Below are 16,090 nucleotides of genomic sequence, written 5' to 3'. Positions count from 1 at the left end.
CTGCTCCCGGACGGGACAAGGATGGAAAGCTATCAGAAGGACATGAGTGTAACTAGTCTTGGTAACTAGTTAGTCTTGGTAACTAGTTGCTGGTTGGTAACTAATTTGGTAACTAGATAGTCTCGGTAGCTAGTCCACCATGTGCGCAGACCAGTGGCCCGGGCCCTGCAGCTGAAGTTCTGGGCCTGTCAGGATGCCGGGTTGCTGATCCGCGGCTAGCGGGCTCTTCCACGTGTGCCCATCTCTTCCCATCTCCTCCCAGCCCTTGCAGACCAGGGGGTGCTCTCCGGCCCTATCCCCAGGACGGGCGAGGGGGGGGCACTAAGAGAAACAGAGGCTGGCCTTTCACTCTAGATGGAGAAACACACCTTGCATGGAAGGACAGGATGGGCAGCCCTGGAGACTGGGTCTTGGACGGTGTAGCCGGTGGGGAGAGGTACAGGTTGAGGCCAGCTGGGAGGAGGGCCTCTGAGCCAAACATCCCTCTTCTTTCCTTTCCTCCCAGTCTCACCTCCAGCTCCTGGACCCAGAGTAGGGACATGTCCCTGTGTCTCCATCCAAGCTGCACAAGAGACCTGACCTGCTCCCATCAGCCTCTGACCTCTAACCCCAGCCCAGCCCCTGAGTGTCCCTGGCTTCCTCCATGGGGTACCGAGGGGAATCAGTGGGAGGAACTTTTCTTGGTATCAGGATTCCTTGGTGGAATGCACAGCTGGAGGTCACAGAGTCCTCTGTGATATCACCACGAGGGGGAGCAAGACCCCTTGGAATGAAGTTTCTTTGACGGGTGGGAGGAGACTGAGCAGCTATGATCGGTAACCGAAACAGCGGGTGGCTGCAGTGGACCCACGCCAATACCAAACCTCTGACGGTCATGGTAGGTGGCCCCTGCCTTGGTCCACCCAAGCCGGGCGTGCCAGGGAGGGGCGGGGCGCAGGGCCCGGCGCTGGCTCCCGGGGGCAGAGCCGCACTGATGGGCCGGCTCCTCACTCTCGCAGAGGGCCGCTCACGAGCCCTACGCCCGGCCAGAGGAGCAAGTGCTCATCAACCGCGGAGACATCATGAGCACCAAGGTGAGGAGGCCGGACGGCCGCCCGCAGCGAGCCCGGCCCCACAGTCACCCTCAGCAGCTGTGCCCTGGGGCACCAGGCCGCCATAATAACTCTGCCCCTTCTAGCTTCTAAACGAACGTCCCCCCTGAGGACCTGCCCCAGCAGTGACCCCTACAGTGACCCCTTCATGGTATGTTAGTACCCACCTGGCAGTGCTCCCCACGGGAACCCCTCTATAATGACAGCCGCTCACCAGCAGAGCCCCTAAAGTTCTCCCTTGCAATGACTCCCACAGAGATTCCCCAGCAGTCACCCTCTTTCGGTGGCCGTTTAGGTAGTGACCCCTACACCAATGCCCCCAGATCATGACCCCTCCCAGGCAACTTCTCCCCCTAGAGTGGCCCTTCCCCCAGGGGCCCCCATTCACTGAGAACAAACGTCCAGGCAGAGGCCTCCGCGGTGACACCTGCCTGAAGGAAGGTCCCCGCCCTCTCCCAGGATGCCTGGGACATCCAGGAATTCATCACTCACATGTATGTCAAGCAGCTGCTTCTACACCCGGCCTTCCGGCTGCTGCTGGCCTTGCTGCTGGTGGTCAACGCCATCACCATTGGTCTGCGCACCAACTCCTTCCTTGGCCAGGTGGGACTCCAGCCTGACCTCTGCCCCCACTGATCTATGGGGGGGGGGTGCTGGGCAAGACGCTTTTCTCTCTGGGCCTCAGGCTCCTCATCTGTTCGTGACGATTGCACTGAATGTTCTTCCGGGGCTGTCAGCTCTGACTTTCTAGGAAATTAGAGATCAAGGAAGACTTCATGGTGGAGGGGGCCCAGATTTGAAAAAGGCATTAGATTTGTAGAGAGATAGGATGGGAGAAAACTGGTGTGAGCAGAAGCAGACAAATGGGTGCCTGGTGGGGGAGGGTAACCCATTTTTAATCAATAGTCACTCTGTGCCAGGGTCCAGGTGTGATCACAGCAGACCCAGTTCTGTCTCAGACACAAGCACGTCATTACGGATGATGAGTGTCACGGGGTACGTGGGAGCTCAAAGTAGACGTCAAACCCAATCTGTAGGGTCAGGCAAGGCTTCCTGGGGAAAAGAACGCTTCAGGTGGGAATAAAGAGTAAGTGGGAGTCAGCCAGGCAGAGAGAGGTGCGAAAGAGTGTTTGGGGGTGGAAGAAACAGCTTGTGAACAAGTTCTGTACGTCCATCTTCAAGTCCAGTATGATTTTGGTCTTATCCTTGATATTTTTAACTCCTACAAGGAATATACTACATACATGAATTGTGCTATTTGAAATCAGTATTTTAAAAATGTCCAGTGCAGTGGCTGGTGATTTCAGAGACGTGGCCAGCAGCTAGCTGGTGCAGGGTCTTTATCTTAAGGAGGATGGCCTCTCTCCTATGTCATTGGGAAACCAGGGAACGGTTTCAAGCATGGAAGTAACATGACCAGACATGTGTTTTAGAAGACTTTTAACACTCACTCCCACAGGGTGGACCACAGAAGGGAGGGTGCTGGGAATGGGAAAAGATAGATCAGGCCGGACTGTGTTGTGATGTTCAGTGAAAGATGATGGGGCTTGAACCGGGGCAAGGGCCATGGGTAAAAGAGGTCCCATGCATCTGAAGCTCTCTAGGAGTCAAATCCACGGGCCTTCCTGATTGCTTGCTTGCTTGCTTTTTAAAGATTTATTTATTTGAGAGAAAGAGAGAGAGACAGAGCGAGCAGGGGGAGGGGGCAGAGGGAGAGAGAGACAAACATTGACTCTCCGCTGAGCCGGAAGCCCGATCTCAGGCTTCCTGAGATCATGACCTAAGCCGAAATCAAGAGTCAGACGCTTAACCGACTGAGCCACCTAGGCGCCCCCCTGATCGCTTTTCTTTACAACAAACGGTGAGCACTTCATATGTGCTGCCGTGTTTAACATACCTCATCCTCTCACGCATGTAGAGAAAGGGAGAGCAAGGAGTCACCTTTCTGGCTTGAGCAACTGTGTGGGGACAGCGCTGTTTGTTGGGATGTGGGGACACAGGACAGTGAGCAGTTTTGGGGAGGATGCTGAGGTCAGTTTGAGTTGAGTACTGTAGTGGTTGGAGGTGCTGGGGCAATATCCACACAGAGATGTCTAGGGAGAGGTTAGGGCTAGACATGGCAACATGAGGGTTGACAGCATCTGGGTGGATGGTTGCCAAAGCTAAAGGAGGAGATGAGGCCACGGGGGGAGAGAGTGTCCAGTGAGGAGAGAAGAACGCCAGGACAGAGCTCTGAGGGGGGCCTCCCAGTGAAGGACAGAGAATGGAGGTGGCTGCACGGAAGGAGACTGAGGAGGGCTGGTCAGTGGGAGGACCTGAACGTGCTGTCAAGAAGGGGATGCAGGGCCAGAAGAGGCGAGAGAGGAGGCCAGAGAAGGATCGCGGAGCATCCCTTGGGTTTAGTTCTTGTGGCCTTGACAAGAGCGGTGGAAGTGTGGTGGAGGCAGAACCCCAATAGCCAAGATGGCCGAAGGAGTGGACTGCAGGCAGCTTCCCCCCCTCACAGATTGTGAGATTGGTTCAGACTGCAGATACCAGCACTCTCAGATAGAATGAAGTAGAATGAAAAAGAATGAAATAGAAGCTGCATGTGTGTATGTAAAAGAGGGAGGGAGGGTGGGGGCAGGAGAGAGACAGACTACTGGGAAATATAAAATACATCAATCTTACCGTGGGTCCTGGTCAAAAACGCTAAAAGCCCTGTAGACGATATGTGTCCATAAAGGTCAGATCCTAGAGGCCTGTGAGTGCCAGACTGGTTTTGAACCTTGCCCTGAAGGCCATTGGGAGCCATGGTAGGCTTGTGCGTAGAGGAGGCAACTCTGATTTAGCCATAGATGCTCATGACTTGGAGGAGGCAGGAGGACTATTTATGAAGCTCTCGTGGTAAATAGTGAGGAGAGCTGTTGCCTCCCAGGGCCAGCGGGATGGAGCTGAGGGGACAGATGACGGGAAAGAAAGTTCTTCCTTATCATAGACAGACATCCTTGGCCTGTGATGCCCTCTGGGAATTTGGAAGAGGTAGGGAGCCCATGACCTTAACGTCCCATTCTGGGTTTAAGCAGCTGTGCTCAGCCTCTCATTGGCCAGTGGGTACGGGTGATGACAAGGTGTGGGGACCAGGAGGCCTCCGTGTGGCAGTGAGCCTTGAGGCATTGAGTCTGTTGGCCATGGACGTGAAGGGAGGAGTCCTCCTTACAAGACTTTGGGAACTGCCAGGGGGGGCGTCGGGCAGGCTGGGAGCTGTTGATGGGGTCACAAACCATAGTAGGGTCACAGCTTCGTGAGAGATTGGGGGAAAATGAGTTGGATTTTGAAAAGAATTCAAGCTCATCAAGTCATCCGTCATCCATCCAACCGTCAGTCCACCCAGGGAAATGGACCCATGAGTGTCGGGGACATGCAGGAGTCGTGTCAGGCCTTGCCAGGGGATTTGGGAGCTCGAGCAGCTGGAGTAGTTGGGACAACCAGAGAAGGACGGGTGGGACTCAGTGTCCAGTGTCCGCCATCTCAGGGGCCAGGGCCTTTCTTCCCAATCCTGGAGCCTGTTGTGCCTCTCCCCAACCCCTCTTTTTCACGCATCCCTACTCTAGAGGTTAGGAGCAAAGGTTTATAGTCTTTATTGCTCACTGTCTGACCTTGGGCACCCCTCCGATTCCTCCTGTGTGAGATGGGAATAAAACCTACTTTGTAGGACGGTGGTGATGCTGACAGGAAAGGCACATGCAAATGGAAAATGTACTCTAAAGGGAGCTGCAGAGATGCTGAGGAAGACGAGCAGCAGGAAATGGGCCTGCCTTCCCCCGCAGACGCCGCCGTCCCTGACCTCACCCAGGCTCTTCGCCACTGACCTCTCGGCCCCTCTTTTTTTCTCTGTCTTCCATGTAGCAACACTATGAGTTGTTCTCTACCATAGATGACATTGTGCTGACCATCCTTATCTGTGAGCTTCTCCTCGGCTGGTTAAATGGCTTCTGGATTTTCTGGAAGGTGAGATCCTGGGCCCTCCCTGCCATTGCCCCAACTCCTCCGTAGGGACTGCACCCCACCCCTGTGCTTCTGGCCCAACAAGCTGAGAATGTGTGTGTGTGTGTGTGTGTGTGTGTGAGAGAGAGAGAGAGAGAGAGAGAGCGAGAGCGAGAGAGAGAAAGAGAGAGACGTGGAGAGAGCGAGACTGACTACTTCTGAGATGTCCGCGATGCAGCAGTAAATAATTTGTCCTAGGAGCGCAGCTTCCCTGGTTTCCTCCCTGGGTTAGCCTTCCCTAGTTCTGTGATCTTGGGAAAACCTTGACTTCCTTACCTAAGAAATGGCTTTGAGAGTCTCCACCTTAATTGACAGGGTTCAAGAGCAGAGGTCAGCAAACTTTCTGTAAAGGGCAGGATAAATATTTTAAGCTCTGTGGGCCATACAGTCTCTGTTACACCCACCTCTGCCTCGGGGCACAAAAGCTCTGCAGACAGACAAACAGCTTGACTGTGTTCCCAGAACGCTTTATTCATGGACACGGAAATTTGAACTTCATATAATTTTCACATGTCACAAAATGTTGTTCTTTTGATGTTGCCCCCTAACCATTTAAAAATATAAAAACCATTCTTAGCCTTCTTAGCCTGAGGGTCTTACAAAAAAAAAGGGCCGCTGGCCAGGTTTGACCCGCAGGTTATAGCTTGTGACCCCTGCTGGGGAGAGTGTCGGAGAGCTGTCCGGGTAGGAAACGGTCTTATTGCCGCATTAAATGAGATGAAGACTCAAACTTTGTTGTTGTGTTGGTTTTTTTTTTTTAAGATTTTATTTATTTGACAGAGAGAGAGAGAGAGACAGCCAGCGAGAGAGGGAACACAGCAGGGGGAGTGGGAGAGGAAGAAGCAGGCTCATAGCGGAGGAGCCTAATGTGGGGCTCGATCCCAGAACGCCGGGATCACGCCCTGAGCCGAAGGCAGTCGCCCAACCGCTGTGCCACCCAGGCGCCCCTTGTTTTTTTTTTTTTTTTTTAAGATTTTATTTATTTGAGAGAGACTCCAGAGCAAGAGAGAGCATGGGGAGGGGGCGGGAGAGGGAAAGGGGGAAGCAGGCTCCCCAATGCGGGCTTGATTCCAGGACCTGGGATCATGACCTGAGTGGAAGGCAGACACTTAACTAACTAAGCCACCCAGACGCCGCAGAAGTATCATTTGAATACTGTTACTGGGGGTGCCTGAGTGGCTTGATCAATTAAGAGAGTGACTTTGGCTCAGGTCATAGTCTCGGGGTCCTGGGATGGAGCCCCACATCGGGCTCCCTGCTCAGTGGGGAGTCTGCTTGTCCCTCTGCCCCTCCCTCCGCTCCTGCTCTCTCTTTCTCTTTCAAGCATATGAATAAAATCTTAAAAAAAAATACCATTACCAGGACAACCAATTAGAATTATAAGCTTTCCAGGGGTCAGAGGTTTCACTCCATAGAACCCAGAGTGTAGAACCCAGAACATTTCTGAAGTCTGGATGTCTTAAAGACTGCCTTGTGCAAACGACATTTGCAAGGATGTTTATTAAGAGTAAATAGAATGGACTGGTGCATATTTACATGTTTCCACACTCAAGAGGAGGTAGGTACCATGCTTTCTGTGAACGTTTCAATGCACCACCTTATCCGAACTAGCCCTAGGAGGCAAGCAGACACCTGTTCCGTAAGAGAAAACATCTCCTCCTTCGTATCTTCTTGAGATTTCTTTTCAGCAGCAGTTAGGGGGTCTGCATTTTCTTAACAGTGTTGTTGTTTTTTTAAATTTTTATTCTTATTTTTTTAAGTAAGCTCTATGCCCAGTGTGGGACTTGAACCCATGACCCTGAGATTAATAATCGCATCTTCTACTGAGCCAGCCAGCTGCCCCAGGGGGCCTGAGCTTTCAAGGCTAAGTCCCAGGGTTTCATTAGCACGAGAGAATTGAAGCAAGCCTGAGAATCTTATGTTCCTCCAAGGCACCCTGCTTGTCCCCTAAAGCAAGGTTTCTCAACCTTGGCACTATTGACATTTTGGCCTGGATAATCCTTTATTGTAGGGACTATCGCATGTTCAGACACACCCCTGGCCTCCCCCGCTAGATGCCATTAGCACCTTCCTCGGTCGTGGCAACCTAGTTGTGACAACCCCAGACATTCCCAAATGTCCCCTGAAAGGCAAAATCATCCCTGGCTGAGAACTAATGTCCTAAACCCTAACCTTCCTCTGGGGCCCAGCTTCCGGTGCCAAAAACCAGGGCTTGTGAGAGCCCACTTCTGCCTCCTTCCCTCACCCCTCTCCCTGCCCCTGGGTCCCAGTTTACAAAACCTGCTCCCTGTTGAATAGCTGGGGTGGAAGGGGAGGCAAGAGGAGGGAAAGGGGAGATGCAGGAAAGGGAGGAAAGTCTGTAAATTAATATCTTAAAATATTACCCAGCCCTACAGGAATCTGCAAAGTCTTGTCCCCGGCTCTTACTTTTCTTCTGCCCTGCGGGGTCCCTTCCTCCTCCTCACCCCCACAGCCTATTAATCACTATTTCACCACCTAAATATTTCTCAAATCCTTAAAAATGCTGCAGTGGCTCCCTATTGTTTATAGAATCAGGTCCAATTACTTTACAGTACTTGAGCCTTCCGAGGTGCTCACTTTTACGGCCTCAGCATTCCCTGACTTGCACTTGATGTTCCAGCTACCAAACGGCTTGTAGTCGCCTTCCCCAACACCCGCGCACACACATACGCATGCACACGCGCACGCGCATGCACACGTGCCTTTGTCCCAGCTGACCCCTAGTCTATGAAAGCCCCCTGCCACTTTATTCACTTGCTTTACTCCCGCTTATGGCTTAAGACTTGGTTCAGATATCTTCTCTTCCAGGAAGTCCTCCTGTCTCTCCCAGGCCAGGTGAGGTGTGGCTGTGTCTCCCTGATACTGTGTATTTATCTGTCTCGCATGGAGTTTAAATTTACTGTCTCTCTTCCTGGAAATAGTTGGTGTGCCCTGCAGGGCAGAAATCCTGTATCCTACCATCCAGTTCAGGGCCTGGCATATAGTAGGAGCATAATACTGGCCGGATAGAGGGCTGGATCTGTAGACAGACAGATTTGCATCTCCTTGCGTATGTGTAGGCACAGTCATGCTGATTGTGGGATACCAGGAAGCCTTGTGTTCATTGGACTGCCCGATACATTTAAGAACATTTTTTTCCGTTAAAAAATAGTTTTCTTTTTGAATATTTAATGCGGATACACATTGGTCAAAACTATATTGAAAGGTACACAGGGAATATTTCCTTCCACTCCTTCCCTTTATCTCTTCCCCACCCCGCCAAGTAATCTTTTTATATTTATAGTCTCTTGTTTATCCTCACAGTGTATATTTTGCAATCATAAGTTAATACGTGTATATCTTAGTCCTCCTTTTCCTTTGTCCTCTCTCCCCTTGTACTTTGCTTTTGTCACTTACTGGGTCCTGGCAACCTTTCTATGTCAGTACACGGAGATCTTTCTCATTCGTCTTTGTTGCCTGGACAGTGTTCCATTGACTAAACGCTCCGTGGTTCACTCAACCAGTGTCTCATTGCCGGACACTTGTTTTCAACCTTATGCAAATGTCATTTTGTACTTGGACCAGAGTTTCCATGGGTCAGATTTTAGAAGTGGAATCACTGGCTAAAAGCTAAATGCATCCATGGTTTGCTACATTAATTCCCCTCTTTAGTGGCTGTGCTTGAACTTTTCATACCTGGGAGCTTCCTTCGTCTGTCCCCATTCCTATACGACTTTGTGCCTTACTGGACAAAGGGCTTGTAACAATTCCCTGTGTCTGTCTCTCTCGCACAGTGAGAGCTCGCTCACTTCTGAACTGGCTACTGAAGCAGTAGTCTTTGATTTCTTAGCATTTATTGTTATTGTATTGTTAATTGTAGCGTGTGTCACACAAAGCCTGCAGCATCCAAACACGTCCCCGTCACCTAACTGTAGGGCAAGGCCATTTTCAGCACTGCACTAGCCAAGGTGGGTGCTTAGCTTAGGAGTCAGCTGTGTGTGTGACGGTCTCCACTGTGTGTCTCTGAGGCTGCACTTGGCTGTTGACACGCATATGAGACAGCAAGTGCTTGTGGGTTTTGTGGCACATTTGGGGAGGCAGCAGGAGAAGTAACAGCAGTGGATGGCAGATGACTGGTCCTGTCCTGAGAGGCACACTGAGCCCTCCATCCTTGGGGTGGTGGGAGGGCAGACCCTGGATGTCCCCACGGGCTGGGCCTGATAGACCCTTTGGGGCTGGCCCACCCCCCATCCCCCACCACCCCCAGGACGGCTGGAACATCCTCAACTTCCTTATCATCTTTACCTTGCTCCTGGGGTTCTTCATTAATGAACTCAGTGTCAACGCCATCACCTATACGCTCAGGTGAGCCGGGAACTCTGGGGAATGAAGGGAACCTGTCTGGACCCCGGGAAAGAGATGGGGTGGGGATCATCTCTGCCCCTCTAGGCAGGTCAGGGGGCAGTGGGGAAGAGGGGCCTGGGAGGGGCCGAGGGGCACCCCTGAGAGGCTGTGCCGCAGGGCGCTTCGTCTGGTGCACGTCTGCATGGCGGTGGAACCTCTGGCCCGGATCATCCGCGTCATCCTGCAGTCGGTGCCCGACATGGCCAACATCATGACCCTCATCCTTTTCTTCATGCTGGTCAGTGCCCTCCCCTAACCCCCACCTGCTCCCCTTTCCTGACCAGGGCCCCTGGGTCATTGGGGATGGGGAGCTGTCTGGAGAAGAGGAGAAACCTCTGGGCCAGAATCCCTGGGATTCCCTTGGCAGTGTTCATTTGCATGGCATTTGCATGTCCTGTCTCCAAGGTCCTTGGGTAAAGTTCAGGCATCGTCTTTGGTCTCTCTGGCAGGTGTTTTCCGTGTTTGGGGTTACTCTCTTTGGTGCGTTTGTGCCCATGCATTTCCAGAACATGCAGGTCGCCCTCTATACCCTCTTCATCTGCATCACCCAAGATGGCTGGGTGGACATCTACAATGACTTTCAGTGAGTGCCTGTGGGGTGTCCCCCCCCACCCCGCGGGGCAAGGCAGTAGGAGTGGAGCTCCAGGGCTTGGGAGGAGGATGGCCCAGCAGGAGAGGGCTGCCCGGGGCTTCAAACTGGGGAAAAGGACACTCTGAGGACTGGTCTTGGTCTGCTTGAAGGCTTGTCCCCCTTTCAAAGTCCTACTGCAGATCTGTTCATGAAGACGTCCCCTGTCATGCTAACCAGCTGGGTAGCGAGGCCTCGAGCAAGACAGCAGATCTGTGGTTTCAGGACAGCCTCCCAGCCCAGTCCTAGTAGGCCTTGAGATAATGTCCCCATTTCATAGAAGGGGGAATTGAGACTCAAAGGACCAGGGAGGTGATGGAGCCCCTGCCTGCTATCTCCAGGATGGAGACAAGAGAGTACGCGATGGAGATTGGGGGTGCCATCTACTTCACCACCTTCATCACCATCGGTGCCTTCATTGGCATCAACCTGTTGGTTGTCGTGGTGACCACCAATCTGGAGCAAATGATGAAGGCAGGAGAGCAGGGGCAACTGCAACAGATAAACTTCAGTGAGGTGAGGGGGGTGGGGAGGGCAGAAGGGAGGAGAGGGAGAATGTATGAGTGCTGACTTGAGGGCACGCATGTGTGTGTGTGCGTGTGCATGTGTGTGCACACATGCTTACACACTCAAGGGCCTGGAGAAAGTCAAGTCTGAGACCTGGGGGCAGCATCCCCCACCTTGAGTACCATCTGAGTGGTGTGGATTGCCTAGTTTCTATGGCAACTCAAAACTGAGGGGCTGGGGGACCTTAGGGCAGGTAACCAATCTAAGCCTCGATTTCTTCTTCTGTAAAATGGAAATAATAATAGTACTTCCCTCAAAGGACTATTATGAGAATTATATGGATAAATGAACAGTAGTTGGCACACATATAGAATTCATTAAATGTTAGCTACATTTAATAATAACATTAAATGTTAGCTACAGTGTTATTCATTCAGGGGTAGGACTTCCAAAAACTGGTGGGGTGGAGGGGGCTGTGGCTGTGACTTGAGAGTAGGTAGGGCTTTAGAAGTTTGCTAGGTAGGATTTATCAGGAGTGAAACTGGGTGCTAAGTTTGAAAAGCTTTTTGAAAAGGGGTGAGAATTTTCAAAGGGGTGGAGGCGGGGCTTGTGCATTTGAAGTTGAGCTCCCACAGCAGGGTAGGGGGGCTAAGATTGGCTGGAGCTGAAATGAAGGGCATTAGAACCCTGGTGTCCTAAGAGACTCATCCTCCAACAGGCCAAGCAGGAAGGGGCTGGGGGAGGGGTGCCGGCTGAGTGGTCCTTCTCCCCATTTCCCTCTTTCCAGAGAGGCAAGCAGGAGGTGGAGGGAAGTAACGAGCTGCCGCTGGTGCACTGTGTGGTCGCCCGTTTGGAGATGTCTGGCGTCCCGCAGGAGCCGCTGTCGGGCGGCCACCTGTCTAACCTCTCAGAAAACACCTGTGACAACTTTTGTTTGGTGCTCGAGGCAATACAGGAAAACTTGATGCAGTATAAGGAGATCCGAGATGAGCTCAACACGTAGGGCGGGTACTGGGGGTACCCCGAGTCCCGTGAGTCTGGGCTGAGCAGAGCCTCGGATTCTTCTGGCTTCACGCCCTCCCCGCTTTATAATGCGGACCCTGGGGCCCAGAGGGGCTTCAATGACTTGCCGGGGGTCCGTGGGTGGAGAAGCTGGAATCCATACCTTCCTGTTCCTTCCGTTTCACACGAGCGCACAGCTTGGCCTGGCTCTCCATAGGAGTCAAGGGGGAGGGCGAAGCGGGGTGGATGCCAGGGAAGAGATGGGAGGGCAGTCCCCCTCTTTCACCTCCCCCCCACCACGCTCCCTCAGCCCTCGGAAAGTACTCACCCCTCCGCCCCCAGGATAGTGGAGGAGGTACGCTCCATCCGCTTCAACCAGGAGCAGGAGGAGGAGCTGATGCACAAGCCCCTGTCACTGACCCTGTCGGTGGTGAGCGGGTCCTCCCTGGACATCCGCGACATGACTTGCCAGCAAGACCTGATCACCGCGCTCATCAACAGGGAAAAGGTGCACGCAGCTTCCCTCTCCTACCCAATAAGAGCTCGCCCGCCCCGCCCCCGAACCCCCCCAGCCCCGCCCAGCCTCTGCCCCATTAGTTAAACTTTCTGTCTATTCCAAGATCTGATCCCCTGCCCGGGCTCTCACGCACCCCGCAGCCGCCGCTGAGCGGGTTCGGTTCCACCCTTTCCTCCTCGGAGAGGCTCTGCCCCGCCCCCCATCAGGCTCCTCCCACTGAGTCACTTAAGTCTCTGACGTCCTCAAACCTACCCCTTCTTAGGGTGGCTTGAGCCAGCTCAGTTTCCACCTGGTGGCAGATACCTGGGTGCACTGTAGGCAGAGAGGATCCCTGGGTTCTCGCTAGAATGCATCCCGAGGCCGGAAGCTTCTAGGGAGAAAAGACACACACCCATATGACTTCGTTTTTTTCTCTGCTTCGCACACCACGTGACTGGGCTAGAATGACTGGAGCCTTGTGGAGGTCCACAGCCTAGGCTCCCAAGCTTGGAGAGGACACTAGGCAGCTAGAGTCAGACATATGAAGCACTTGCCTGGGAAGCCTGGTTGGGGTAGCTGCTGAAGCTAGCAGAGGGGAGTGAGGGAGTGTTTGCCACGTGAAAGTGAAGGACTGACAAACCCCTTGTTTTGCAGGTTCAGGAATCCAACACAAACATACTCCTTAACAAGCACGGGAGCAGTCGCTGAGAGGCAGCCTGGGAGCCAGGGGCCTGAGCTGCACCTTCCTGCATCTCTATGTGACTTGGCACAGTCTGGCCTGAGCCCGTCTTCTCCCTTATACCTAGGCAGATGCCTGGGGCTGTGAAGGGGATGGCATCTCCAGGGCTTGTGTCTGTGAGCCCCAGGTCCGGAGGAATTCAGATGGACAAGGATGCTGGATGAGAGAGGGAGCCCCACAGCAAAGAATGAGCACAGAAAGGGGGTGCTGGCCAAGGCAGCCAGGATCTGTCCTAAGGATGGACAAACTTGGCCCCCTGCTTTAGGCCAGAGCTAGCTGGGGCCCAAGCTGGCCTAAGCACCAAGAGGAGAAAGGTGAGGCCAGTGGGACCAGGCATCTATGTATTGACAATAAAGTTTTGTGTTGGGATCAATATGTCTAACTGGTGGATCTCCCAGCTTGGGGCAATCTTGCCCCAGGTCTGATGGGCAAGACATATCTTGACCCTCAAAGGCCCATTTGTCTGATGGGAGAGTTACTGACAGCACTCTAGAGCTTTCCAGTCTAACGGGAGAGAGAATCTATACCCTGAAAATTTCTGACTTCATGGTAGGGCTGTAATCTCCCCTGAGTGTTCTAAATTTTTGTGGCAGGGGAGGGGGTGGGAATCTGGTTCTCATGGTTGGGAGCCCCAGTCTGATGAAGGAGACAGCCTGAAGGTAGAGAAGACTGGTCCTCCTTCTGGGGGGCCCTCGTCTGATGAGGTCACCACTGACCAAGTCATGCAAGTACGGGCAGTTCTCTCCTGGGGCAATGGAGAATGACTGGCAAACCATGGCTCCTGGTAGGCTTGCCAGAGGAGAGGAGCACTGGCACTTGCTGGAAGATCGCAGGAGGAGTTTCTGGGTTAGGTGAATGAGATCTGGTGGGGTACTTGGGACCTGTAGAGATCTCCTTGGGACCTTCACACTAAAGACTATTGAGAGCCGCAGCAAGTTCCTGAGCTAGAAATCCAAGAGTCTGAGAGAGCTGCGGCAGTCACAGGCATTAGGAAGAGCTGCCTCAGAGAACTGGATTCTCATCCTAGGGTAAGTCATTGGGCCTCATTTTCCCCATCTGTGCAGTGGGGATAGGGTGAGATTGATCTGCAACTCGAAAATCAAGTGGCCAGCACTTAGCCCAAAAGTTGGGAGACCAGTAAGATCATCCATGTGGCTGAGACTCAGAGTCCCTCGTGTTGGGTTGGGGGGAAGGCTGGAAGGCCCAGAGTTCTGCCCAGCTGGTCAGCCAAGCCTGACAATTAGGGGCCTTGGGGATAGTCACCAGTTGGAATGGGAATCCCCAGAGGCCCACTCATTGCAGCTGATGGGAAACTTCATCCTCCATCCCCCTCTAGTCTACTTGGTTCCAGCCCTGTAAAGCCCCCTGGGGCCAGCTGGGAAGGAGTCTGGACGACTGGGGATGGGAATGGTAGTATCCTCAGGCAGATGAGAGATGACACCAGTGCCAGAAGAGCCTCACTGTCTTGCAGCTGCTGTCTGTTCCCCTGTTTGAGTCAAGACTCCTTCTCAGTGCTCTCTAGGTCCATCAATCAGCAGGGTCGTGGGCTTCCAGTGACTTTTGCTACTACTGTTATTTCTTGCGGATGGAGCCCTCAATCTTCCCGGTGAGCACCCACATTATACCTGTTCCATCTATCCTCCTCCGGGGGCTCTCACAGACCAGAAGAGGGGGGAAGAAGGTGACAAAAGAAGAGACAGAAAATAGTGTCCCCAAGAAGATCTCATAATGTGAGTGCAGCCATCACCCACCCAACCCTAAATTGTCTGAATGGCTTGGGACACCAATGGATTTGGAGGCAGGAGCATGACAGGGTAACCTCCAAGGGACTTCCGGCTTTGCTCATCCATCCTTTTCCAGGGTGCTACCTTTGTCTACTCCCTCCATCTTGTCTGTCAGCCCAGCTGTCTCTCCCCTGCTGTCTATCCTTCCCATCTGCGCCGGGCCAATAGCTTAGGTAGTTCCCTCTCAAGATGGCCCAGAACTGGGGGCCCAGGGCCTTGGACCCCCGCTGCCCTCCCCTGCCCTACTCCAACGAATAACAACTGCCACCTCCAATGTCTCTCTGAGCCTGGAACCTGAGCCCCTAGGACAGTATGGGGGAAGACACTGGGAAGCGGCAGGAAATTGCATGTGTCATCACTCCCATGAATCCATAACTTTGCCGGAAAGAAGTAACCTCTTCAAAGCACCCGGGAAGCAGATACCAGTCTTGGTGAGAGGAGCAGAGGCGGTAATCATTACCAGTAGCAGATTCTACTTATCGAGCACCCATTATATGCTAAGCACCGGAACAGGTGTTATCTCATTTATCCCTCATGACCATCAGTGAAGTGGGTACTATTATTATCCCTGTTGTATAGCTGAGGAAACTGAGGCTCATGACCATGAAGTGATTTGTCCCTTATCACAGCTGGGATTCTATCCCAGGTCTGACTTCAGAGGCCAGTCTACATTCCACTGCTTCTCAAGAAAATTGCTATGGAGGGGGAAACCTCATTATCACAAAGTTGTCCATTCTTACCAAATCTATAATTGTACCACACTGCCAACCAAAATCCCAACAGGGATTTTGTAGAACTTGGTAAGCAGATTCTAAAATATATGGAAGAACCCAGAGCCAACAATAGCTGAGATAATTTTGAAGAGCAAGATGGGAGACTCACTCTACCAGATACTGAGATTTACATTAAAGTAAGATAATACGGTGTTGGTGCAGTGACAGACAAGCGAACCAAAGGAATGAAAGAGCAGGGAAATCGGTCTAGATACATAATGACAAATAGCAGGACAAATCAGTGAGGAAAGGATGGACTTTTCCATAAGGCAGCAGGGACAACTGGTTAACCACATGGGGGAGGAAAAAAACCCCATAAAATCTCTATCCAATGGAAACATCTCTCCCTACAAATAAAAACTTGAGAGCTGTGGCATGACATGTGTTCATTACGGCCAGGATTTTTATTGCAAATAGACCCACAGACCACTAGAACTTAGAGGACTTCTACAATATTGAGCCCAAGCCCCTCACTGTTTTGAGGGGAATATGGAAGCACTAAGAGGATTGGGTCTCCCTCAAGATTATACAGCAAGTCAGTAATAGAGCCGAGTCTAGAGCCTAGGTCCTCCTACTCTTTCCGTGCATTCTGGCCAGCTCTCCTGCCCTGCTGTGACCCCTTAGCTCTGCACAGGGCTAG

The 16,090-nt window shown here is 52.5% G+C and overlaps 1 protein-coding gene across 1 annotated transcript; it reads left to right on the top strand.

The window, feature by feature from the left end:
* Positions 1–525: 525 nt before the first annotated feature.
* Positions 526–13,406, top strand: CATSPER4 (cation channel sperm associated 4). Its single transcript, XM_087858670.1, has 11 exons — positions 526–877; positions 999–1,073; positions 1,551–1,694; positions 4,980–5,081; positions 9,385–9,482; positions 9,639–9,759; positions 9,971–10,104; positions 10,491–10,665; positions 11,444–11,655; positions 12,001–12,166; positions 12,809–13,406. The coding sequence occupies exons 1-11, from the start codon at positions 809–811 to the stop codon at positions 12,860–12,862; spliced, it is 1,350 nt and encodes a 449-aa protein (XP_087714796.1). The 5' UTR covers positions 526–808; the 3' UTR covers positions 12,863–13,406.
* Positions 13,407–16,090: the final 2,684 nt, after the last annotated feature.

The sequence above is a fragment of the Ursus americanus genome, chromosome 33 (genome assembly GCF_024610735.1).
Source record: "Ursus americanus isolate L20-20 chromosome 33, mUrsAme1.1.p, whole genome shotgun sequence".
Lineage (NCBI taxonomy): Eukaryota > Metazoa > Chordata > Mammalia > Carnivora > Ursidae > Ursus > Ursus americanus.
The sequence above is the reverse complement of the archived record's forward strand: the minus strand, read 5'-3'. Positions and strand labels throughout refer to the sequence as shown.